This window comes from Microcaecilia unicolor, chromosome 5 (assembly GCF_901765095.1).
Source record: "Microcaecilia unicolor chromosome 5, aMicUni1.1, whole genome shotgun sequence".
Classification (NCBI taxonomy): Eukaryota; Metazoa; Chordata; class Amphibia; order Gymnophiona; family Siphonopidae; genus Microcaecilia; species Microcaecilia unicolor.
Window position 1 is genome coordinate 325,673,620 of NC_044035.1, and position 24,835 is coordinate 325,698,454.

At 46.0% G+C, this 24,835-nt stretch overlaps 2 protein-coding genes across 3 annotated transcripts in view; both read right to left on the reverse strand.

The window, feature by feature from the left end:
• LOC115470865 (fatty acyl-CoA hydrolase precursor, medium chain-like) overlaps positions 1 to 7,536 on the reverse strand; it is a 74,989-nt gene extending 67,453 nt beyond the window's left edge. For both annotated transcript variants that reach the window (XM_030204456.1, XM_030204457.1), the window contains exons 1-3: positions 7,416 to 7,536; positions 6,736 to 6,822; positions 839 to 1,043 (exon numbers count right to left, since the gene is read on the reverse strand). In XM_030204456.1, coding sequence (XP_030060316.1) covers positions 839 to 1,043; positions 6,736 to 6,811 — 281 coding nt within the window. In that variant the 5' untranslated portion in view covers positions 6,812 to 6,822; positions 7,416 to 7,536. The remainder of the gene's footprint in view (positions 1 to 838; positions 1,044 to 6,735; positions 6,823 to 7,415) is intronic.
• A 10,513-nt stretch (positions 7,537 to 18,049) lies between these two features.
• The window catches only part of LOC115470866 (fatty acyl-CoA hydrolase precursor, medium chain-like), a 62,489-nt gene continuing 55,703 nt past the window's right edge, over positions 18,050 to 24,835 (reverse strand). The window contains exons 13-14 of the mRNA XM_030204459.1: positions 22,192 to 22,264; positions 18,050 to 18,630 (exon numbers count right to left, since the gene is read on the reverse strand). Of these exons, the coding sequence (XP_030060319.1) occupies positions 18,462 to 18,630; positions 22,192 to 22,264 (242 nt within the window). The 3' untranslated portion in view covers positions 18,050 to 18,461. The remainder of the gene's footprint in view (positions 18,631 to 22,191; positions 22,265 to 24,835) is intronic.

The window sequence follows — 24,835 nt, forward strand, 5'->3', positions numbered from 1 at the left end:
CGAAAGCAATAGTACTCTTTAATTCTAGTAAAAACTGCTACATTAGGAATTTGAGTTGATTACCATATCTGGTGTCAGAAAAGACATTAAATTTAATTAGTGTTTCAGAGCAGACAAACGGTGACAGATGGTCGAGCTCATTGGACTTATCTCTACATTACCATGTAGAGAGAGATGCAGAGCAACTGCAAGCCTCCTAGGTGAAATTTCAGTCTTTCACCCCCTCTCAAACTTTTTATTTTCCTATTCCCTCTCCAAGATTTGATAATTAAACTGAACAATCATAATCATACCAAACCATCACTCCCAGAACAATCCTATATCTGTCTGTCTATCTATCTATCTCTCTCTCACACACAAACACACACACAAAATGAGGGCAATTTCCAAATGCCATTCATAAGTCAAATGGATTATTTGAAAATTACTCATTCTTTCTGCAGGTTAAAGTATGTTCTGATGGTTGTATGAGTTTGCGTGGATGTCAGGATGTACTGCTTTGCTTTGACTGCAGCTGCTCTTTGCTGACCCCTTCCTGCAGGTTGAAATACAGGCTGATGGTTCTTTGAACTTGAGTGGTTGTCAGGATCTATTGTTTTGCTTTGGCAGTAGCTGCTCTTTGCTGCCCCCAGAGGCTGTTGCCCTAGACAACAGTCTAAATTTGTCTTAAGGGTTGGGCTGGCACTAGAGGGGAATGACAATCAGAAGAATATGGGATGGTTGAACCTAACAAATGTCTAACATTCTTCCATATGAAAACAAACACATATTATACTGTATAAATATATAATACTGATCTGTGATAAACTAAGAAAACATAGAAATATAAAGGTCTTACATTGGAGGGTAAGACGTAGCATCTCTAACACCATTCCAGGGCTCAGCAGGCTGTGGGGGAGAAAATCTCAACGGTCCAACTGGTGGTTTTGCAAATGGAATTCCAAGGTAAACTTCGACGCGTCTGTCTGTGCCATTTACACTGAGGAGTTTTCCTTGTACTTTTCCGTATTTGGTGACCACAGTGGGCTGGGAAACCTTTTGCCCTTTGTAAGAAATTGCCAACAACATTAAAAGGAAGAATAGCACATGTGCATGTGTCATGGAAGAAAGCATTCACTGTTACTTGTATACAGGCAGGGCAGATTTCAAAACAGCCCATGCCCTCCATAAGCTTAAGAGTGTTGTTAGAGGTTAATAAATACATTGACACTTTCTCTGCCACTTCAGAACTGTTGGTATAATTTTAGGCTTGCCCATAAATTACAATATGATTGACAATCTAACAATCTAACTGTCCACTAGGGTTGTGAATTTTGGCAAAGGATCACAAGACTTTGAAATATAAAAGCAAAAAAAAAAAAAAAAAAAAAAAGATGCCAGAGAAATACTGTCAAGATCATCTGCTGATTCCTGAAATAATACTTGAGTCTTCCCAGTGTCAGGCTCTGAGCTCATATTCAAGAAGGGTAATAAAAAAAGCTATTTTCAAGTGCAGACCAGCATTTCACTTTCAGTCTTTCCCACAGGCACAACTTGGGAACACAATGTTTGCATAATCAAAACTGTGCACCATATTTCCAAAGGGGAAAAAAACAGCATGGAAAGCAGACAAAAACCTCTCTAAGTGAATTTTCTGAGGTCATCAATCAAAGCAAAACAACTTGGGTAACTTTGTTCTGATTAACAACAATGTGGGTGGTTTGGGCAAGTCACTTTGCCTTTTGTTGCCTCAGGTACAATTTAGATCCTGAATTTCCATGGGCAGAGAAGTAACTCAAGCACCCGAATGAGTTATTCCACCTTAAATTTGGATTTGGAAAATGCAAGAAATTATAACTGAAATTCAAATTCAAGAAAGCCACCAGAGAGAGGGAGAGAGAAACAAAAAAAATAAATAAAAAGAAAGAAAGAAATTTAAGACAGAACATGAAAAACGGATACCCTGAGCCAGAAAAACACCAAAGATGCAAATATTTATCTGACAGAGAATATTAATAACTCTTCAGTGTAAACTATTCAAAATATCAGGATCTGGACCTCTCCCACACAGAATTCATTTGTTAGGGGTTAGACGGTTTCCTAAAGGACAAGTCCATAAACCACTACTAAATGGACTTGGGAAAAATCCACAATTCCAGGAATAACATGTATAGAATGTTTGTACGTTTGGGAAGCTTGCCAGGTGCCCTTGGCCTGGATTGGCCGCTGTCATGGACAGGATACTGGGCTCGATGAACCCTTGGTCTTTTCCCTGTGTGGCATTACTTATGTACTTATCTGTGCTTGTCCCATGTTCAGTCCATAATTAATTCTCTCATTTGAAGGACGTAATCACCTGCCCTGAGACAGGGCTAGTTCATGGCAGAGGCGTAGCCAGACAACAGCTTTTGGGTGGGCCTAGACAAGAATTGGGTGGGCACCGTGTTCTTCCCCCCCCCCCCCCAAAAAAAAAAAAACAACTTCTTTCCACCTTGGCAGCAGGAATGCACTGAAAACTGAGCATGCGCAGGTGCCGGTGTTGTGGAGAGTAGCGTTTTCGTTACTATCAGGGGGAAATCTTCAGCTGCAGGAGCTTGGGATTCCCACCAGTTACCACTAAACATGTGATACTGTTGGGTGGGCCTGAGCCATAAATGGGTGGGCCCTGGCCCACCCAAGCCCAACTGTGGCTACGCCACTGGTTCATGGACTGGTGCAGGACGTCAGACTCAGAAGAAACTTTCGGCGCCAGCTTTACTGGAAGAAGAAATGAAAGGACCTCGGCTTGGCTGGGGGGGTTGGGGGTCCCCCGCCAGCTGACGGAATTCTTTTAACGGCAGCCGGCAGCGGCAGGAGGACGCGGACCTCGGCTGGCGGGGGTTGGGGTCCCCCGCCAGCGAAGGTAGGCGACAACAACGGAGGGGGAGGGTTGGCAATGGCAGCGGCTGGGGGGAGGGGGATCGGCAATGGCGGCGGCGGCGGCGGCGGGGGGGGGGCTATAATGTGCCCCCTCACTCTGGCCCTGGCCCCCCCTACCGCTGCAGTTCAGATACGCCCCTGGTGTGAGAGACAGTGTGTGAGAGTGAGAGAAAGACATTGACTGTGAGAGAGAGACAGTGTGTGAGAGAGAGACAGTATGTGAGAGAGAGAGTGTGTGTGTGACAGAGATACCTACCCCCCCTCTTGTGTCAGGCCCCTCCTCCCTCCCTCTCTCTAGTGTCAGGCCCCCCCCCCCCCCCCTCTCTCTCTCTCTGGTGTCTGAGCGTTACTGTGCAGGATGCTGAGCTCTGGCTGTGCTTCAAGGAACTGACCAATCCTATTTAACAGAATGCACCTCCAACATTCTGAAGCCGAGAAACCTTGTGTGGTTGGTCACTTCTGCTTGTGACGAACCCGGAAGTACGTGATGTCAATTCAGGAGATGGATACAGAGAACAGGAATGCCTCGGCCATGCAGTCAGCTTCAGAATGTTGGAGGTGCGTTTTATTATATAGGATGGGCCCCCCCCTACCAGGAACCCACCCCTCACCATACTACTACTACGTGAAAGTATTACATCTTGGGGGAGGGGTGAGGAGGAAAGCGGTGGGGTATCCGGATACTGGGCGTTAGGGCCATGGGGGTACATAGACTTTTGAAAACCTTAAGGAACCCAAAGTGTGGGAAGGAGGAGGAAAAAGAGGGGAGGGAACGGGGTGAGGGGCATTAGGAACAGGGGAGGGGGCCCTGTCACACACTCTCATTCTCACACACACACTGTCACACAGACAGTCTCACTCTGTCACACACCTGCACATTCACTCTGGCTCTCTCTCTCAAACATACACACTCCCAGGAAAACCTTGCTAGCGCCCGTTTCATTCGTTCCAGAAACGGGCCTTTTTTTACTAGTACACAATAATGCCCTCTGCCCCTATATGGGAGCAGCACATCATATATTCACTCTCTATTGCCTCTGAAACCAGAGGTTCCAAGAATGGACTGCCCGAAAGAGTGAGATTTAAGGGCAATGGGTCCAAGATTTATATTTACAAAGTTTTGAACATGAAAAAAGGTTTACAAATGGAAAAAGCAAAATAAAATATTTTAGCTTTGTAAAAAAAAATGCTTCTGAAAGAATATAGGCTGAGTAGAGGCAGTATTAGGATAGTGTTCAAAGGAATTTGCCCGAGTAATTTAATAGTTAACATCCTGGGCTGAAAACTTCCCTTCACTTTGGATGTGCACCAGGGGCATAGCCAGACTTTGGCGGGAGGGGGGTCCAGAGCACGAGGTGAGGAGGCACATTTTAGCCTCCCCCCGGTGCCGCCGACCCCCCGCCATTGCCGACCCCCCCGCCGCAGCCACCACCACCGACTTTGACCCCCCCCCCCCGCCGACGACCCTCTCGACTCCCCCTCCCGCCGCCAACCCGCCCCTGTCTACCTTTGCTGGCGGGGGACCCCAACCCCCGCCAGCCGAGGTCCTCTTCTTCCTTCGTTCTGTTTCTGAGTCTGACGTCCTGCACGTTGTACGCTGTACGTGCAGGACGTCAGACTCAGAAACAGAACGAAGGAAGAAGAGGACCTCGGCTGGCGGGGGTTGGGGGTCCTCCGCCAGCAAAGGTAGGTGACAGCGACAGCGGGTTGGCGGCGGTAGGGGGGGGGGTCGAGAGGGTCGTCGGCAGGGGGTCCAGGGCCAAATCTATGGGGGCCCAGGCCCCCGTGGCCCCACGTAGCTACGCCACTGATGTGCACAGGTACATTTGTACCAATGAACCTCACCATTCCAGCCCAGATTTCAAAGGGAAGCTTCATTTCTATGGGACTGCCCTCACCAGTTACACAGAAACATCCACAAGTACATGACCTGCACTTTCTAGCTCTCCTGCTGCTCATGTGCTCATTCAGGCAGTGCATCACATCCCACCACCAGGTCTGCCAACCATCATGTAAAATTCTGATATTTGCTGCCTGTTCTTTTCCACAGCAGACCCCTCCTTTGCAACAATATCCCCTTCCCCAAGAACACTCACTGATTCTCTCCAAACACCCCCTGCAAATTCAGCTTCTCCCCACAGCCCCTGCAGCTCAGCCCCTTCCTTCCTGTGACTACTAGAGCCTTCCCATTGGCTGGATTCTACCACAGCCTCTGTACTAGAAAGGGGGAGTATTGGAGAGCTGTCATGGGCTAAATTCTGAAAATATCAACACACTTAGCCATCCTTCTGGCTTTGAGACAGGTGGTGTACATATTTTCAGAATCCTGAAAAAATCCAGACAGTTGGAAATCCTGGCCTCCTGAATCCTGAGCACATGTGACAGGATCCCCCCCCCCCCCAAACATTTGGGCCCCAGGTACATATAAGTACATAAGTAATGCCATACTGGGAAAAGACCAAAGATCCATCGAGCCCAGCATCCTGTCCCCGACAGCGGCAAATCCAGGTCAAGGGCACCTGGCAAGCTACTCAAACGTACAAACATTTTATACAAGTTATTCCTGGAATTGTGGATTTTTCCCAAGTCCATTTAGTAGCGGTCTATGGACTTGTCCTTTAGGAAACCGTCCAACCCCTTTTTAAACTCTGCCAAGATAACTGCCTTCACTACGTTCTCCGGCAACGAATTCCAGAGTTTAATTATGCGTTAAGTGAAGAAACATTTTCTCCTATTTGTTTTAAATTTACTGCACTGTAGTTTCATCGCATGCCCCCTAGTCCTAGTATTTTTGGAAAGCGTGAACAGACGCTTCACATCTACTACTACTACTATTAAACATTTCTATAACGCTGCTAGACTTACGCAGCGCTCATCCACCTGTTCCACTCCACTCATTATTTTATATACCTCTATCATGTCTCCCCTCAGCCGTCTCTTCTCCAAGCTGAAAAGCCCTAGCCTCCTTAGTCTTTCTTCATAGGGAAGTCGTCCCATCCCCGCTATCATTTTTGTTGCCCTTCGCTGCACCTTTTCCAATTCTACTATATCTTTCTTGAGATGCGGCAACCTGAAAGAACACAATACTCAAGTTGCGGTCGCACCATGGAGCGATACAATGGCATTATAACATCCTCACACCTGTTTTCCATACCTTTCCTAATAATACCCAACATTCTATTCGCTTTCCTAGCCGCAGCAGCACACTGAGCAGAAGGTTTCAGTGTATTATCAACGACGACACCCAGATCCCTTTCTTGGTCCATAACTCCTAACGTGGAACCTTGCATGACAGAGCTATAATTCAGGTTCTTTTTTCCCACATTAAACGTCATCTGCCATTTAGCCGCCCAGCCTTCTCTAATTTTTCACAGTCCTCTCGCGAGTTAACAACTTTGAATAACTTTGTGTCATCAGCAAATTTAATTACCTCGCTGGTTACTCCCATCTCTAAATCATTTATAAATATATTAAAAAGCAGTGGTCCTAGAACAGACCCCTGAGGACCCCCACTAACTACCCTTCTCCATTGTGAATATTGCCCATTTAACCCCACTCTCTGTTTCCTATCCTTCAACCAGTTTTTAATCCACAATAGGACATTTCCTCCTATCCCATGACCCTCCAATTTCCTCTGTAGCCTTTCATGAGGTACCTTATCAAATGTAGGTGTCTAATTTGCCTATGTCTTAATCGTCTCTGAATGCATTCACTCACCCTGGATACATGGAAGCATATGCACAAAAACAGTGAATAAAGACCCTAGCTGCAATTTTGTGCCAATCGAACTCTTGAGAACTTTTAAATATGAAAGATGGAAAGTTGTTTTGATCTTACCAGTTGCTGAGAAAGTGGTGAACCAAATGTCAGAAATCAGGCAGACAAGCAGTAAACCCCTGGCACTAGCAGCCATTCTTCAGATCTCTAGAGAAAACATGATTGAGTTTGTTCCAATAGTTGGGAAGAGTTACATGTGAAGACTTACACTATAGTGAAACAGCAAAAGAAGGAAAGCTGGAATTCATGGGCTGAGCTATACTATCTTAAGCTCTCTCTTAGATCAGATTGAAAAGGAATCCCAGTCCCACTCTGTTAAATTGTAATATTTCATACGCCCTCACTTTTGTGCAAAGCAAGGGACAGCTGCTATCCCTCTCCTGGATTACTGGCTGAATCTCAGCTCTTTCCTCTCAATGTTCAAGGCTGTGCATGATCTTTTAGAAAACCTCTCTGTTCTTGGATCCCATATTCCCTTCTATGCAACTCCACTGTGAAAATTCAAAGCAAGGGTAGAAACATGAACAATATTTTCATTTGTTCACCTAATGTAACTGGAAAGATATTTCTATACATTTATCTTCCTTTGTTAGAGCACGTGCTGTAATGTATCTCCTGATTTTCTGTAGAAGCATAAATAAAATCATCATAGGTTTACATTTGCACAATCCAGTTTGTGTGCTCTAAAATGTTTAAGGCGCCTCAGTGAGTAATCTGTCTTTTAGTTTGCCAGTACTGACCTACCCAGGCAGGGACAGCTTTAGGAGAAGAGAACTGCTTCTGCTTAGAGTCTCTGGCTCTTGAAAGGAGGCAGGTCCTTTTGCCTTCAGTGCACTTTTCCCTTTTGGACTTTGCATTTCCCAGGAAGGTGTTGGTGACCAGAGCAGCAATCTTGTTTGTCCATAAATCACACAATCTCTCAGGGATTTTGGCACTCCCTGCTGGTGCCTAGGACATGGAACAGGTTCCTGAGTTCTAGTTACAAGTTTTATTTATTTATTGCATTTGTATCCCACATTTCCCCACCTCTTTGCAGGCTCAATGTGGCTTACAATCAGTGCCGTTGCAAGGGCTAATGGCACCCGGGGCGGGTCGCCGCTGCGCACCCCCCGGGTGCAGCACGGCACGACCCCTCCCCTCTGCAGCGCACCCCCCCCGGAGCGCAACTGCCCCCGGACAGCATTCTTACCTGCGGGAGGGCCGATCCACCCCGAGTGCACGTCACTCGGAGCTGCGTCAGCCCCGCTGGTTCCCTGCTCTCTCTGCCCTGGAAGTGCAGAGGGAGCAGGGAACCAGCGGGGCCGGCACCCCCGAGTGCGTGCACCCAGGGCGGACTGCCTCTCCCCCCCCCCCCCCATGCCACTGCTTACAATACATCATGAATGGTGGAAATATATTAGAAAATAGACATTTGGTGTTACAGGTGACTGATACCACTTTATGGCTTTGAGGTCCAGGGCCCCAAACCCCAAAGATTACTGGTCCTTGTCACCATATATACTCAGAGAAGGATACAGAGCAACGTTGCAGAACCAAGAAGTGTAAGAAAATGTATATGGAGATTTTCACCTGCCTTGTGGATTCAAAGTTACTGGGGACTTTATAAAATTATCTCCTTGATATCTAACCTCATACCTTCCTTGCAGGTGTTATGAGAAAGAGCATTGCTGATGCTAGAAGCTGCCATAAAAGTCTGGAGTTTCATTTTTGTTCTATGTGTTTAATATACTTTGTCAGCAGAATGGGACCTGCCTGCTGTTTTGTCGCAGGCTTGAGTGGTTATGTACTAAAAAATTTCATACTGTTCTGTCGCAGGAAGTGGCTGGGGACCAAGGTCAGGTACTGAAGCCTTCACAATTAGGAGACATGTTGGCCTTAGAGCAAGCTAGGAGGGAAACTCTCCTACATTACAGTGGAGAGGCCCCTTCATGTCTGATTAGAGGATTTTCTGTGAAAAGTCCTAGGGAGGATTGTCCTGCAGGAAGACATTTAGTTTGAATTGTGATGCATCAGGATCTCACTGGAGATCAGCTCTGGTCGTCTGCTAGAAGTAGAGTGTCTCTTACCAGTGGCATACCCAGAGACACCCAATTTCAGGTGGGTCAGAGCCCAAGATGGATGGGAACGTAATTATCTATCCCCTCCCCCAACTCCCACTCTCCTGGCCCTCAACTCCTTAAAAACAATAGCAATATCAAATACCTGAACTGGTGGGAATTTCCAAGCCTCACCAGCTGGAGACCTCCTCCCGCTTCAGAAGCCAGAGTTCTTTCAAGCAGCAGTCTGTGGCAATGTCCCCAGACTGTTGCTGGCTCTAGCAGGCCATACCTGCTCAATATTTATTCATAAGCCAAAACTGAGCATGCACGGGGGGGGGGGGGGGGGGGCAGGGGGCTGGTGTTGGCATTGGTTTGGGAACATGCTGCTGTGGAAGAGTTCTGGCTGCCAAAGGAGAAGGAGGTCTTCAGTTGGTGGGCTACAGCATGCAAATTGAATGGGCCCTAGCCCACCCATGGCTACACAAGGGCTGTACCTACAATTGCAATATCAAAAGGGTAAGCTAAAGAAGGGTCCCTTTTTCCCCCAAGGAGTGCCTCATATGCTAGAAGCAGAAGAAACCCTCATCTGTCGTGTATGTGATCTCTACCTAATTTGAATTTCTGAGTGATACATTACTTTCTGGGCAGTATTGTGTTTTCTTTGCACCAGGATTTCACCAGGGCCAAATATGCTATGTGTGAACTTTCCTGCTTGCATCCTTTGCCTCCCCCCCCCCCCCCCCCCCCCCAACTTTTGTTTTTGCATTTTTTTGTTTGAAACTGGGTCCTGAGAACCAGGGCCAGTCAAACCCAGTATAAGCGGGGTAAGCACCGCAGGGGGGTGCCTGCCTTCAAGGGTGCTGCTGTGGCACAGTGCTGCAATACCGCGCCGCCCTTGGGGGTTTAAATCTTTTATTTACCTCCGTCCCAGCGGCCACGTCATTTCAAAGCCCTGCCCGTCTCTAGCCTTCCCTCCCTTTGTGAGTTCATTCCCGCAGAGTCCCGCCTTCTGTCATTTCCTCGAGGGCGGGAATCTGAGGGAACGAAGGGAGGGAAGGCTAGAGACGGGCAGGGCTTTGAAATGACACGGCCGCTGGGACGGAGGTAAATTAAAAAAGACTTAAACCACGCAGGGTGGCAAGAAGAAAAAGAGGGATTTTGGGGGGAGAAGAGGGCGGGCAGGTGGCCATAAATTGGAGGGCGATGGGGGCGAAGGAGAATCACTGGACAGGGGCAGGTTGGGAGAAGAGAGAAAGGAGATGCGGGGGGGGGGGGGGGGCGCCAACTGATAATTTGCAGGGGGGCATCAGAGACCCTAGGACCGGCCCTGCTGAGAACACTAGCCAGTTCCCAAATACTGAAGCCTTAGAGACAAGTAGGAGTTCTAACATTTTATTAGCCCCCACCCCGCCCCAACACTTCTGAAAAGCCCAGCAATCATGGAGATCCTGTTTGACCAATGTATACTAACTGCATCCCTTAAGTCAGAGAACCAGATGAAAGGTGCTACGACAAATGTGAAACAAATTTCTCATCTAGTGGGTTGCCCAGCTCATGCCTATAAGACAGCAGTCAGTCACAGAGGAATCTGTTTTGCCAAACGTAGGTTTTATCCTGGGGTCAGGTCCACTACAACAGCTGCCTGATTAAATCCACTAAGAACCCAGTAACCAGTAAAGGATTTGGAACCTATTTCCCCCAAGAAAGGTTAAGCAAAGAGGCAGAGCTAAACACAGGTAGCAAGAAGAGATTGGTGAAAACTATTGAATGTGACATTAAGAGGTCAATGAACTAAACCATGTTAATGGTTACACATAAGTACTTACGTGTGTTAAATGCCTGCAGTATATATTGGAAATGGGTAAGGCACATTAAAAGCACCATCACCATGTGTAAACTAGCTAGGGATTGTTGTCATCCATAGTTTATTCTCCTAACTTTCAGAGTTAATCCTCTGTTCATCAGACAACAGCTTTCTCTCTCACCCCTCACACTCCCTCCTACGCCTCAACATTTCCCACCACTCTGTCTTCAGATATATTGGCCCTAAACTTTGGAACAATCTCCCGCTTCACATCAGGAACATGCCAACACTCTCTGTCTTCAAGCAAGCTTTAAAAAGCCACTTATTCTCCATATCCTTCACTAGCACTGCTTAGTTCATCACTCTCCCTTTGATACCGATGTGTAGGCCTTTTGGCAATATATCAAATGGACTGAAATAAATAAATAGACCTCTTTGAAAATCTACTAGAGCTGAATGCCTAAAATTACACTTAAAGTTTTAAATTTTTTTTATTTAAAAATCTATATAAATACAAATGTAAATGTTCGTCTGTTCAAAATCATAAATCTCCGAAAGTTCTTCACCGATTGCTTTCAAATTTGGACACAACGTTGCATTCGAATACGCGCATGTTTTTATATACCTACTATTACATAGATGTCACAGCTGTCGTACTCGTGGAGCGGAAGCAGTGCGACGAGTAATTGCAAATCAAACTGAGGAAGAATGGCCATCAGCGAACGAGCGAAACACACAAAGAATGGCTCATATACGTGCTGAGGAAGCAGCAGAGCGACGTGCAGCCAGACTTGATGATGCACGGTTGCGAGCACGGCGATTGCGTTCTGCAGCTTCAGATCTGCTTCGTTCTCAACAGAATCAATGCGACAGGCTGAGAGTGGCTTAAATCTCCCAAAGTTCTTCACAGATTGCTTTGAAATTTTGACACAATGTTGCATTCGAATACGCGTGTGTTTTTATATATCTACAATTACAAATCAAACTGAGGAAGAACGGGCATCAGTGAACGAGCGAAACAGACAAAGAATGGCTCAAATATGTGCCGAGGAAACAGCACAGTGAAAAATATCGCTCAAGGCTCTTGATCGATCATTGCAAGATTTGCGTGGAAACATCAGACCATTTGGGAACACATTAATATTGCTTGCAGGAGATTTCAGGCAAACATTACCTGTAGTTCCTCGATCGACACCAGCGGACAAAATAAATGCTTGCCTAAAATACTGTACTTTGTGGCAACACGTAAAGACGTTAAACTTAACTACAAATATGCGTGTCCAGCTGCAAAACTATCAATCAGCTCAGATATTCTCACATTAATTGCTGAAAATTGGGAACGGAATGGTGCCGGTTGATCTGACCTCAGGACGAATTTCATTGCCTCATAACTTCTGCAATTTAGTGACCTCAAAAGAACAATTGGTTGAAAAAGTATTTCCCAATATTCAAACCAATTATAAGAATCACGATTCGCTGAGTGAACGAGCTATTCTTGCGGCAGAACAAAGACGTCTACGAACTGAACAATATTATTCAGTCTAACATTCCAAGTGAGCCACTCACATACAAGTCCGTCAACACTGTTCTGGAAGCAGATGAAGCACTTAATTATCCAACAGACTTTTTCAATTCACTCGATCTGCCAGGGATGCCACCGCACGTACTGCAATTGAAAATCGGCGTGCAAATTATCATGTTGCGAAATATCAACCAGCCAAAGCTTTCCAACGCCACGTGGCTTGCAGTAAAAAAATGAATGAGCAATGTCGTACAAGCAACAATCTTGACAGGACCTTTCAAAGGTGAACATGTCCTCATTCCTCACATTCCTATGATTCCAACAGATATGCCATTTCAATTTAACGGATTGCAATTCCCAATTCGATTGGTGTTTGCAACCATCATCAACAAAGCTCAGGGCTAATCTTTAGAATTCACCCATTTACATCTACACACGGATTGCTTCTCACATGGACAATTATATGTTGCATGTTCTACAGTCGGCAAACCAGACAATCTCTATCTCTGCACACACAATGGAACAACAAAAAATATTGTATACCCACAAGCATTGTGAAATTAAACATATTAGAAATGTGCGCTTCCTGTTTTCTTTCTTTTCCATTTAACCAGACTGAGCCACAGCAATGCGTGGCCGGGTAGAGCTAGTTATAAATAAATAAATGTTTGAAAAATGTCACTAAGGGCCCTGTTTGCTAAGCAGCATTAACGTTTTTAACATGCATTAACCATGTACGTGCCTACGAAATTGTACTGGCTTCCTGTGCAGGAGCGAATAACTTAAAATTTGCACCCTAATCCATAAGATCCTCTATGGAGCAGCTCCAGCATATATGGATGCCCTTGTCAGTTTATCACCGAGGAATTCGCTTCAAGCTTCTTGTTCATACTTAAACCTCCATTACCCTGCGTGTTCTGGTCTCAAGTATAAAACCACATATGCTTCCACCTTTTCCTATATCGGCACTCGTTTCTGGAATATATTACCTAAATCTGTAAAAACGGTTCAAGATCATTTGACTTTCAGGAAGTCTCTCAAGACCTACTTATTTGGGAAAGCTTACCCTAAAGATCCCGTCCTGCCTCTGTGATTCCTGGACTCCAACTCCTCTAAAGATCTTGTGGACTTAACTACTTTCTCTTAACCCTGAACCTTTCCGCCCCACATATCACTTTCCTTTAATTGTACTTTCCTGTTTGTTAACTAAATGTTGTAAGCCACATTGAGCCTGCCAGTGGTGGGAAATTGTGGGGTATAAATGATATAAAATAAAATAAATATCCCTATAGGCATCTACATGGTTAGCGTGTGCACTACGTGTAGGCATGCTAAAAACATTAACGCACCTTAGTAAGCAGGCCCTAAATTTATGAGCATTAAAATGTCAGGATGGATTTAGGAAGGGATAAAAAAATCTTAAGAGGTTAGTGCTAATTTTCAGCACTCAAATTAAGGGGTAAATGTTTAGCTGACGACAGTGAGTGTTTTTTTTTAGCTGCCACTGGCTGTATGCTCAGATATGCAATGTGAACCATGTCCAGGCTCCGGCATTGAATATCTGAGTATGTGTCAGTGGTGTAGCCAGACCAGGGCTGCCGAGAGGGTGGGGGCGGCGCCGCTGTCGCAGTCCAGCCTGCCCGCCCTCCGTCGTTCCCTGGCATTGAACTTAAGCGCCTCACCTTCAAAAGTGCAGCAAGCAGCGGCAGACCACTCCTTCCTTCCGTGTCCTACCCTTGCCTGACATAACTTCTGTGAGGGCGGGACATGGAAGGAAGGAGTCGTCTGCCGCTGCTTGTTGCTGCACTTTCGAAGGTGAGGCACTTAAGGTCAGTGCAGAGGGCCCGGGGTGGAGAGAGGGCCCTGTGGCGGGGGGGGGGGGGGGGCGGCCTTGTCCCGGGCCTGGCCCAGTCTCTCGGCGGCCCTGAGCCACACAGTCAATTTTGGGTGGGCCTCAGCCCAAAGTGGGTGGGCACAAAATTTTCTCTGGCCCGCCCTACCCCACCTCAAAATATAAATACTTTAGCTAATGAGGATCCCCAAGCTCCATCAGCTAAAGACTCTCGGAAAAAGGGAGTTCTGGCCACTTTCAAAGTTTGTCAGGCAGCAGCAATGCCCCTAAGCCATAAATGCTGGCACTCTAGGCCTGCTTAGTTGGTGGTTCAAGGATGCCATTTGTCAACTTTAGAATTTGGTAGAAGAGTGTTCTAGTCATCTTTGGACAAGGTCCTCGGCAAGGGATCCCCACAAGCTATACAGCAAGGTCAAGACCAAGGTTAGACATGCTAGGGTCAGGCCAGAAAATAAAATAAAGGAGGACCACCCCTATCCATGATCCCCTCTCCTCCCTGCCAGGGCCGTGCCTAGGGTCTCTGGCGCCCCCCTGCAGACTATCAGTTGGCGCCCCCCCTGCAGACTATCAGTTGGCGGCGGCGGCGCCCCCCCCCCCCCCCCCCGTGAAAATGATTGCTCACCACTTGCCACACTGACAGGAATTGTCAGCAATATTCTTAGAAACAAACTGCTATACATTGCAAAATAAGATAGCAGATGTAAATTCTCAAAGTGGACATATTCCAAACACTAAAATGAAAATAAAATAATTTTTTTCTACCTTTGTTGTCTGGTGACTTTCTTTTTCTGATCATGCTGGCCCAGTATCTCGTTCTGCTGCTATCTGTCCTCTTAACTCCGTTTCCAGGGCTTCCTTTCCATTTATTTCTTTCCTCCTTTCTTCTTCATTTCTGGTCCTCAGCTTCTGCCTATTTTCTTCATCCATGTGCAGTTTATCTCCTCTCTTCCTTTTCCCTCATTTCATCTCCTTCATCTCTCTTCCCTCCCCTCTATGTCCAGCAATTTCTCCTCTCTTCCTGAGCCCTGCCTTCCCATCCATGCTCCTCTGTCCCCTGCCCCCTCCATTCATCCTTTTCCAGCAATTCCCCTCTCTCCCTGAGCCCTGCCCTCCCAATCCATGCCCATCCATGCTCCTCTGTCCCCTGCCCCCTCCATTCATCCCTATCCAGCAATTCTTCTCTCTCCCTGAGCCCTGCCCTCCCAATCCATGCCCATCCATGCTCCTCTGTCCCCTGCCCCCTCCATTCATCCTTTTCCAGCAATTCCCCTCTCTCCCTTCCATGACCCCCTCCGTCGCATCCATGCTCCTCTCTCTCCTCTCGCTCCCATGTCCCAGTTTGCCTGGCCTGGCCCGCCCTCTTCTCCCCTCCCATCCATGCTCTCGTCTCTCCCCTGCCCTCCCACTCCCATTGTTCAACTGCCCGCCCTCTTCTCTCCCCCCAACATCCCTTTTCTTTTTTTTTCTTTTTAAATTTACCTCCATGGCGGTTCTGGCAGCGCAGCATCAGTGAAGGAGGCGGCGCTGCGCTCCCGATGTCTCTAGCCTTCCCTTCGCTGTGTTCCACCTTCTTCTGACGTCAAGGAAATGACGTCAGAAGAAGGCGGAACACAGCGAAGGGAAGGCTAGAGACGTCGGGAGCGAGCGCCGCCTCCTTCACTGACGCTGCGCTTCCGGAACCGCCACAGAGGTAAATTTAAAAAGGAAAAAAAAAAAGAAAAGGGATGTTGGGGGGGGGGGGGAGAAGAGGGCGGGAAGTCAAACAATGGGAGCGGGAGAGCGAGCGAGATGAGCATGGTGCGGCGGCGCCGCCCCCCTGCCATGCTCCCTGCCTACCCTCCAAATCACACCAAACCCTCACCAAATACAGAACAAGGGATCATAAGTTATAAAAATATTTAGACAAAAAAAAATAGAAATGCATTTCCTTTCTACAGAACACAATACAAAGATTTTTGCTATGCACATTTCCAAAAGCTAACATTCCATTTAAAATATTCAAAATAAAATGTTTTCTACCTTTGTTGTCTGGACATTTTATTTTTCCATCATGTTGGTTCCAGTTTTCCTTTTCTGCTTTCCTGTCTGTCACCTGCTAATTCTCTTTCAAGTGGCTGCTGTCCATTTGTCTTTTCTTCTCTCTTCTGTCTATTCCCTCACTACACCTGTCGGACATATTGATCACTCTTTTAGCTCTTTTCTCCTCCTCCTTTTTTTTTTTTTTTTTGCTTTTCTCCCTGTCAACTCAAAATTTCAACCTCTCACCCTTCTCCTCCTTTTTACTTTTCAGCTACCTAACAAATTTCCATCTTCCTCACCTACTAGCTGTCCTATTCTCCATCTCACTCCTTCCTCAGCCCTCCATTCCCAGTACCATATTTCTACCCTCTGTAAACACTATCCTTTCATTCATTTCCTTGCCTCCCCCTCCTGGCTTCTCACATGGTTCCACCAGTCCCAGCATCTTCCTCCCTCCCTCCACACACTTCTAGCCCAGCATCAGCTCCCTCTTTCTCCCCTCCCCATCCTCAGCTCCCTGTCCTCTTCCCTTCTGCCCTCTTCCCCATGATCTAGCATTTCTCCCAATCTTCCCTCACTCCCATTGTCTGGCATCTCTCTATCCTTCTGCTCCTGGAGCCAACATCTCCCTCTTTCTCCCCTCTCCACTTCCTGTGCATCTCTCCCTCTCTCTTATTGTCCACCATCTCCGTCTCCCTTCCTTGTGCCCTGGGTCCAACATGCCCAATATTTCTCCATCTTTCTCCCCTCCACCCCTATGTCCAACATTTCTCCCTCTTTCACCCCTCACCATGCAGTATCTGTCCTTCCCTTTCTCACTCCTCTCCACCCCTTTGCTGCATCTCTTCCTTCCTCTCCTCTATCCCATATCCAACAAATTCTCCCTCTTGCCCCCACTATTGTCCACTTTCCCTCCCTTATGCCCCAGATCCAAGATCTCTCGTTTCCTCCCCTCCATTATCATGCTCAGCATTTCTACCTCTCCCCTATGAACCATCTCTCCCTCCCCTCCAATCCTATGTCCAACATTTCTCCCTCTCCATTCAGTATCTCTTCCTTTCTCTCATCCTCCCCTCCACCCCATATCCAACAATTCTCCCTCTCTCAGCCCACCATCCCCCCCATGTAGCATCTTTGTTCCTTTTCTCACCCCACAACTCTCCTTCTGACCCTCTTGCTTCAATGGATCCCAGGTAGTGGCAGTGAGTCCCACACACTGCTTTCCACTAACCCGGAAGCCTCTCCTCTGTTGCATCCCGCTGCCCAGGCAAACCGGAAACTTCAACAGAGGAGGGTAGGACGCAGCAGAGGAAAGGCTTCCAGTTTACTGGCAGGCAGCGTGTGCGAATTGCTGCTGCTACTCAGTACCCATTGAATAGAGTGACACAGGACCATGGGAGCCTAGCCTATTCCCTCCATGCCACATTGTCAAGGTGCATCCGCTGTTGGATGGGCCTGAGCCCAAACTGGGTGGATCCAGGCCCACCTGTGGCTGTGCCCCTAGTATGTGTGGTCAGATGGCACTTATCTGATTAAGGACAATATTAAGCCCTTAACTGGACAAGTGAAACCAGACAAGATAGGACTGTTTCATGCAGTCAGATTTGTCCTGTTACCTTATAAGGGTTAAATGCGGAATATCGGACTTAACCACATGTGCTGACTCCACCCCTGGACTGTCCACAACATAGCTGATTTTGGTTTAGATGGTTATAAAGGGATATCCAGTTAAGTGCCCCTGAATTTCAGTGCATAACCCTGCATATACGATATGACCAGGTAGGAGCCTCTCCTGCCCAGTTAAATCATTGTGAATATTAACCCCTAAGCTTCTAATTCTAAGCAAATGAATGACAGGCCAAATTTTAGAATCACAATTTAAGCTGAAATTTAGGTGAATAAACAAAAAACTAAGGCTATCTTTAACTGCAACTAAGGGACAAATCTTGGAACCTAACTTAGAAGTCTAAATTTAGGAGCTCATTCTTTTTTGAATATTGGTCTTGTGCGTATTTCTCCCCCTGACTGACCCAGACCCCTGCTGATTGCTGAAATGGCTACAGTCCTTCACATAGACCTGGTTTCAACTGCTAATGATAAATCAACACATGCAAAGAACACAATGAAGGAAGCATTTCCAGGAGAAAGAAAAAAAATGGACAGATTTTTATTCAGTCTTCAAAGGGTGTAACAAGTATTGTGCCATGAGTCCAACCCTCCTTGCTAATCTCAATTGCATAGCATGAGGATAATTTAACAATAATAATTACTACCTCTTAGATATGGCTTAATAAAAATGACTCATTAGCATAGGGAGGTCAGAGAGCAGAACACATGTAGTTTAGATTAAACACGCGTTGTGTTATTGCAAATAAATTTCCCACATTGAAAGCAGATGACAATTATGGGACAGGTGTTAGGAAATAGATTTTTCTTGATTATTGGTGCAAACTCTGCACTTAAAAGTACTAGTAAATGCTTCCACCAATGGCTGCTTTTGATTGCTGCCTCCTAAATTATTCAAAGCTATTTAGATAAAACAGTCCCATTTTACAATTCTGTTTTTTTCTGTTGGACTGCTTGAGGCAGGGTCTTCGTCCAGAATGTTACTCGGTGATCTTTCAACTTTGTTTCTGTCTTCTGCTTTAAGTTTAGTTCCAGGTACTGTTCACGGTGGTCATAAACTGGCCATTTCTCCAACCCATCGCCATTAGGATTTCTGGAAAAAAAAAAAATCCCCACCCAGAGTTAAGCATGAGAAGGGTAATTGTTAGCAGGGCTACCTACAATCAAGTCTCTAGAGGACACCTAAATATAGCTGCCAATTGCACACAAATTGACATTTATGTGCATACCCCCAGATTATAGATGTAGTGCGCTGAGATTTAGGTTCCAAAATTGGCGTGGATTCTTTAACACCGCACGTAACTTAAATGGCTTAACAAGCTAATGAGCACTGAAGCAATAATTAGCACTAATTGGCACCAATTAGAATTTAGGCACACAACTCACTAAGCGTATTCTGTAATGATGTGCACCGAACTTTTAACACCTGCAGGCAAAAAGGGGCATGGTTATGGGCACTCCAAAATTTAGGCACCTAGTTATAGAATATGGCCCAGTGCCCGGATTTACAACATGTTTTAGTTGGTGTAAATGGATGTGCGCAGATGTAGGAGCTGAAATATCAACTAAGCTTATTCTTTAAATTGATACCTAAATCTAGGTGCCAATTATAGAATACGCTTAGTCGGCACGGATTTCAGCACCAATTTTTTTAGGTGCCATATATAGAATCTCCTCCATATGGACTAGGTGCTATTCTATAAAACTGGTGCACTAGTTGCATGGAATGTTGCTACTCTTTGGGATTCTGCACGGAATCTTGCTACTCTTTGGGATTCCGGAATCTTGCTACTCTTTGTCCTTATCCCTTATGTGTGCTGTTTGTCTGTCCTGATTAGACCGTAAGCTCTGTCGAGCAGGGACTGTCTCTTCATGTTCAAGTGTACAGCGCTGCGTACATCTAGTAGCGCTATAGAAATGATAAGTAGTAGTAGTAGTAGTAGTATGGTGTATAACAAATGGGCTGTACTGGTGGGTGGAGCATAGGTGTGTCCTAGGCCTTCTGTCTAGCGACACATGCACCTTGTAGAACAGTATCAGATGCATCATTTGCAAAAAAGCACTTAAGTGCACCAACTTATTCCTGCCGTTCACCTTGCATAAACTGTCGTGCCTAAGTTCAGAATATGGCAGTTCAAAGGATTTATAAAAACAAGATTTGAACATCTCTCCATTGCTTAAGTCTCTTACTGGCAGCCTGTTTGAGCTAGGGTCATATTCAGGGCTTTTTTTGAGGGGGTACTTGGGGGTACTGAGTACCGGCACCTTTTCCACTGTCTGCTAAACTTGACCCATGGTTCTCGTATTTTAATGAAAGAGCTCAGGTTCTACTTACAAATTCTGCCTTGTCATAGATCCTATGACTGGTTGCAGGGGTCCTGGCTATTGTAGGGTGGGTCCCTCAATGATCACTCCACCCCTGAAGAGTGGCCTGGCATTTGAATACTGGCACCTTTTTTGCTAGACAAAATGCACTGGTCATATTAAAGGTTTCATGCTTTGTTTATAAGGCCTATTTTGGCATAGCACTAATTTACGTAAGAAATTTCATACTTATTTTGCTAACTAATTTTTCTTCTCATCTGAGTAGTTGCATTTTGTTGTGCTTTCCTTCCTCTAGGGGTGTTTGACATATATATAAAAAAAAATGTTCAAAGACTTAATCAGGCTGCACAAATGAACAATTTACCTTTAATTGTTAAACAACCACCTTCATATTCATTATTTTGTAAATATTTGAAAGCTTTTTTCAGAAGTAGTTGGGATAGTATGGTTGGTTTAATAGTGATTATTATAGACAACAAAGCACAAGAGGCTTTCAAGAATGGGGACGTCCCAAGTTCACTTTATTGAGCAGACCTGACATGGTCCATGTTTCGGCAATAAATGCCTGTGTCAAGGGTTTAACCAAACTGAAAATACTTCCTACACTGAGACAGCATCGTGTGCTGCCAAGAGAGAACGCTGTAGAGAAATAGGAACCGAAAGCAGGCTGTGGTTCTGTTTCCGTGCTTTTGAGTTGTTGACATTTATTCAAGTCTTTAGCAGATTTGTCTTTGTCAAGATGAGGCTATTTTCCCTCATCAGATGGTTTGTTACCTAGGTACTAGATACCATAAATAGGCCCCTGACGCAAGCATTTATTGCCGAAACGTAGACCATGGTGGGTCTGCTCAACAAAATGAAGTCGAGACGTCCCCATTCTTGAAGACCTCTTGTGCTTTGTCTATTGCTTTGGCGTGTTTGGTATAATAATACAAAGGAGAGGGAGTCCAATCTCCCCGATATTTAAAACCATTTAACCAGCCAGGAACGGCACCTAGCCAGTTAAATGGCACTTAACCAGCATTTACCTCCGGCAGTGTTGCTGTGCTGCCTCCCAACCCATTCTTCAAACCTCCCATGCAGCTGGGCAGCAGAAAAAAATGCTGAAGTGCCTCCTCTCCCCCTGCTGTAGACCAGGTCTCATGGTAGGACCCACACAATTTTACAGATCATACCATGAGATTTGGCCCAATGGCAGTGGGAGAGGTGGTGCTTAAATGCTCCTGCTGCCAGTCTGCATGGGAGATTTGAGAGATGGGATTGAGAGGCAGCGGCAGGAGTGGCCTGACCATTAGGCAGGGGCCTCATGCGGCACTCTTCAGGAGCGGCATCTCCCCCTTCGCGGCGTTTTACCTCATCACAGTGACATTTCAAATCTGGTAGCAATTCCCATATGCTGCCCTGCCAGCACCCACCTCTTCCCTTTACTGCTGCCACCTCTGATGTAACTTCCTGTTGCATCAGAGACTCAGGCAGCCAGTCTTCGGCCGGCTCTGGGCAGCGTGGTAACACTGCTGGAGGAAAGTGCAGTGTGCCATGCTTACCTCTTTCCAGCACTCATGACTATCTGTGAAAGGGGAAGTGTTCCCCGCCTCCTTCACTATAGACCTGACAACCTCCCTGCAGCCCCCCTCAGTCATGCCCCTCCTCCATAGCACTATTGCCCCAGAAGCCCTTGTCACACTAGGACCCTCATATCCTTATTCCTTCCCTGTATACCCAACACCCCTTTTCTTGGTCCCTGACATACACACACACATATCTTGCCTCAGACACCACCATTTCACCAGATACCCCACATACAACCGACAACCCAGGTGTATACATACTGCACAAATCACACACCCACTTCAACCCTATAGTTTCTACTCCTCCCCTTGAGAGAGATTTCACTTGTAGCAAACACCTGCACACACCCCTACTGTCTTAGATACCCCTCTTCGGACCCCAAATATACCCCCCTGCCCAACACTCCTATCTCTGATCCCTTGATATCCATCTGCACACGCTCTGAATTTATAAACACACACAACCCTGCACAATCCTCTGTTCCACCTGCACACACCCCTACTGTCTTAGATACCCCTCTTCGGACCCCAAATATACCCCCCTGCCCAATACACTCCTACCTCTGGTCCCTTGATATCCATCTGCACACACTCTGAATTTATAAACACACACAACCCTGCACAATCCTCTGTTCCCCGATTAAGGCTCTGGGAGGGATCCCCAGTCCCCACTATCTTGGGAATCATATTATAGGGGCCACCAGAGGTCATATTCAATGCCACAAGCCAGTGACAATTATCAAATAGACTACGATTCTTACCCAGTTCGAGCAAAATTAGTCCAGTACTTCATCATTTTTCTGCTTAAACTTTTCTCCTCATCGGTAGCAACGCCTAAAGAAAAGAATACAAATATCACATGAAATGGGTTACTATATTTAGTAAAACAGAGCTGTATACATGCTTTCTTATGCTGCTAGTGTGCATAGTCGAGCAATTTGAGGAGGCTTCAGCTTGTTCAAAATACCGCAGCATGTATGGGACCAGATTCTACCCTGTTTCCCCGAAAATAAGACATCCCCTGAAAATAAGACCTAGTAGAGGTTTTGCTGAATTGCTAAATATAAGGCCTCCCCCGAAAGTAAGACCTAGCAAAGGTTTTGTTTGGCCCCGATGGGTGCCCACACTCTCCCACCAGAAGCTCACTATTTGGCAACTAGCCACCCAGCCCAGTTCCCATTAGTGTGGAGGTAGTGATGGCGATATGGTACAGCGGGAGGAGCCTGCGAGCCAGCAGCCAATGCCTCAGCAGCCAATGCCTCAAGGCTGCCGAGACAGTGCCTGCCGGTGCCGCGCTTTTTTTTTTTTAACATTTCTCATCCTACGGTCCTTAGCGCCGTTAGCGCTTCTTCTTTTTGTAGCGCCGGCCCTGCTGCTCAACAGGAAAAGCAGCAGTGGCCGGCAATGGGAGCTGGGGCTGGCGCTGGCACGCAGGGCGGGCCTCGTCGAAGAAAAGAGGGAAAACATGGAAGGATGGGGAGAAAAGAGGGAAAACAGATGGAAGGATGGCAGAGAATGAGGGAAAACATGGAAGGATGGGGAGAAAAAGAGGGAAAACAGATGGAAGGATGAGGAGAAAAGAGGGAAAACAGATGGAAGGATGGCAGAGAATGAGGGAAAACATGGAAGGATGGGGAGAAAGAGGGAAAACATGGAAGGATGGGGAGAAAAGAGGGAAAACAGATGGAAGGATGGCAGAGAATGAGGGAAAACAGATGGAAGGATGGGGAGAAAAGAGGGAAAACATGGAAGGATGGGGAGAAAAGAGGGAAAACAGATGGAAGGATGGCAGAGAATGAGGGAAAACATGGAAGGATGGGGAGAAAGAGGGAAAACATGGAAGGATGGGGAGAAAGATAGAAAACAGATGGAAGGATGGGGAGAAAAGATAGAAAACAGATGGAAGGATGGGGAGAGAGAGGGAAAACGGATGGATGGGGAGAGAGACTCTGGATGGAAGGATGGGGAGAGAAAGGGGAGAGACTGGAAGGATGCAGAGAAAGGTGAGAGACTGGAAGGATGTGGAGAGAGAAGGGACACTGAACAGAAAAGGGTAGAGTGATACAGAGACACTGGTTAGAAAGAGGGAGAGAGACATTAGATGGAAGGATCAGGAGAGAGGATAGATGGATGGAAGGATGGGGAGAGAAAGAGGGAAGACGCTGGATGGAAGGGTAGGGAGAAAGGTGACACTGGACGGAAGGATGCAGAAAGAAAGAGGGGAGACTGGAAGGATGGGGAGAGAAAGAAGAGAGCTGCTGGATGGAAAAGGAGAGTAGTGAAAGACTGGAGAATAAGAGGAAGGGGCATGGGGAGAACAAGGGTGAGAAAAAGATGAAAAGCCATAAGTAGATGAAGGAAATTAAAGAATGGATAGTAAGAATGAATTAAATCAGGACAGAGAGAGAGAGGCAGAAAAATATTGAAGAACGCAAAGAAAAAGGAGAGAAAAATGAGAAATGGCCAGGAAACCGTGGCAGAAGAGTTAAGCGAAAACGAAGGAAAGCAGAATCTAGAGACTGGGAGCGACACAATGAGAAAAAGTAAATGGCCATACAAGAAAGGTAAAGAAAATAATTTTATTTTTAATTTAGGATAAAGTAATATGGTACCTGTGTTAATGAAGTTTCAGAGACCAATATTTCCTTCCTTAGGTCAGGCGAGGATACTGTAACAGCATTATACTGACCTGAGGCAGGAGGTTTTGGCCTCTGAAAGCTCATTGAAAAGGGTGTTAGGCTATTAAATAAATTTTCTGAAATCTGATGCACTGAAAAGCAGCACTTTACCATGTGTGACAAATGCATCTGATTAGCGTGACTAAATTTTGTTGGGGGAGGGGGTAGAGAGAAAATTTTGTGCCCACCCACTTTGGGTTCAGGCCCATCCAAAATTGGCAGTCTGGCTACGCCACTGATGTGGGACCTCCTTTGTGGAATACTTTACGTCCTAATGTTAGTAATTTAACTAGTTATCTGGGTTTTCCTAAAGTCCTGAAAACTTGGATTTTTGAAACCTATTTTCATTAAGTTTATGGTTGGCTGCGATTTATGTTTGGAAAAAAAAACCTGTATATTTTGAATTTGTTTTTATGTTTTGCATTATAGTAATTTGTAACTGTTTTTGCTATTTATTATATATTACCTGGTACAAAGCAGTATATCAAGTTAATAAATCCAATCCAGTCAGGGGTGTGCTGGTAAATTGTTAACAGTGGGCTCTCTCTCGCCAGCAAAGTAAAAGAGAATTCAGGAGGGGCCCAAGCCCACATTTTGGGATCCATTTGTTAAAGTAGCCATGGAGAACCGGCTCCCAAAATTCTTAAAAACTTAACAAACGGCTCTCGAGAGCCTGCTCCAGCACACCACTGAATCCAGTATTCAAATACATTCATGCAGTCAGTGG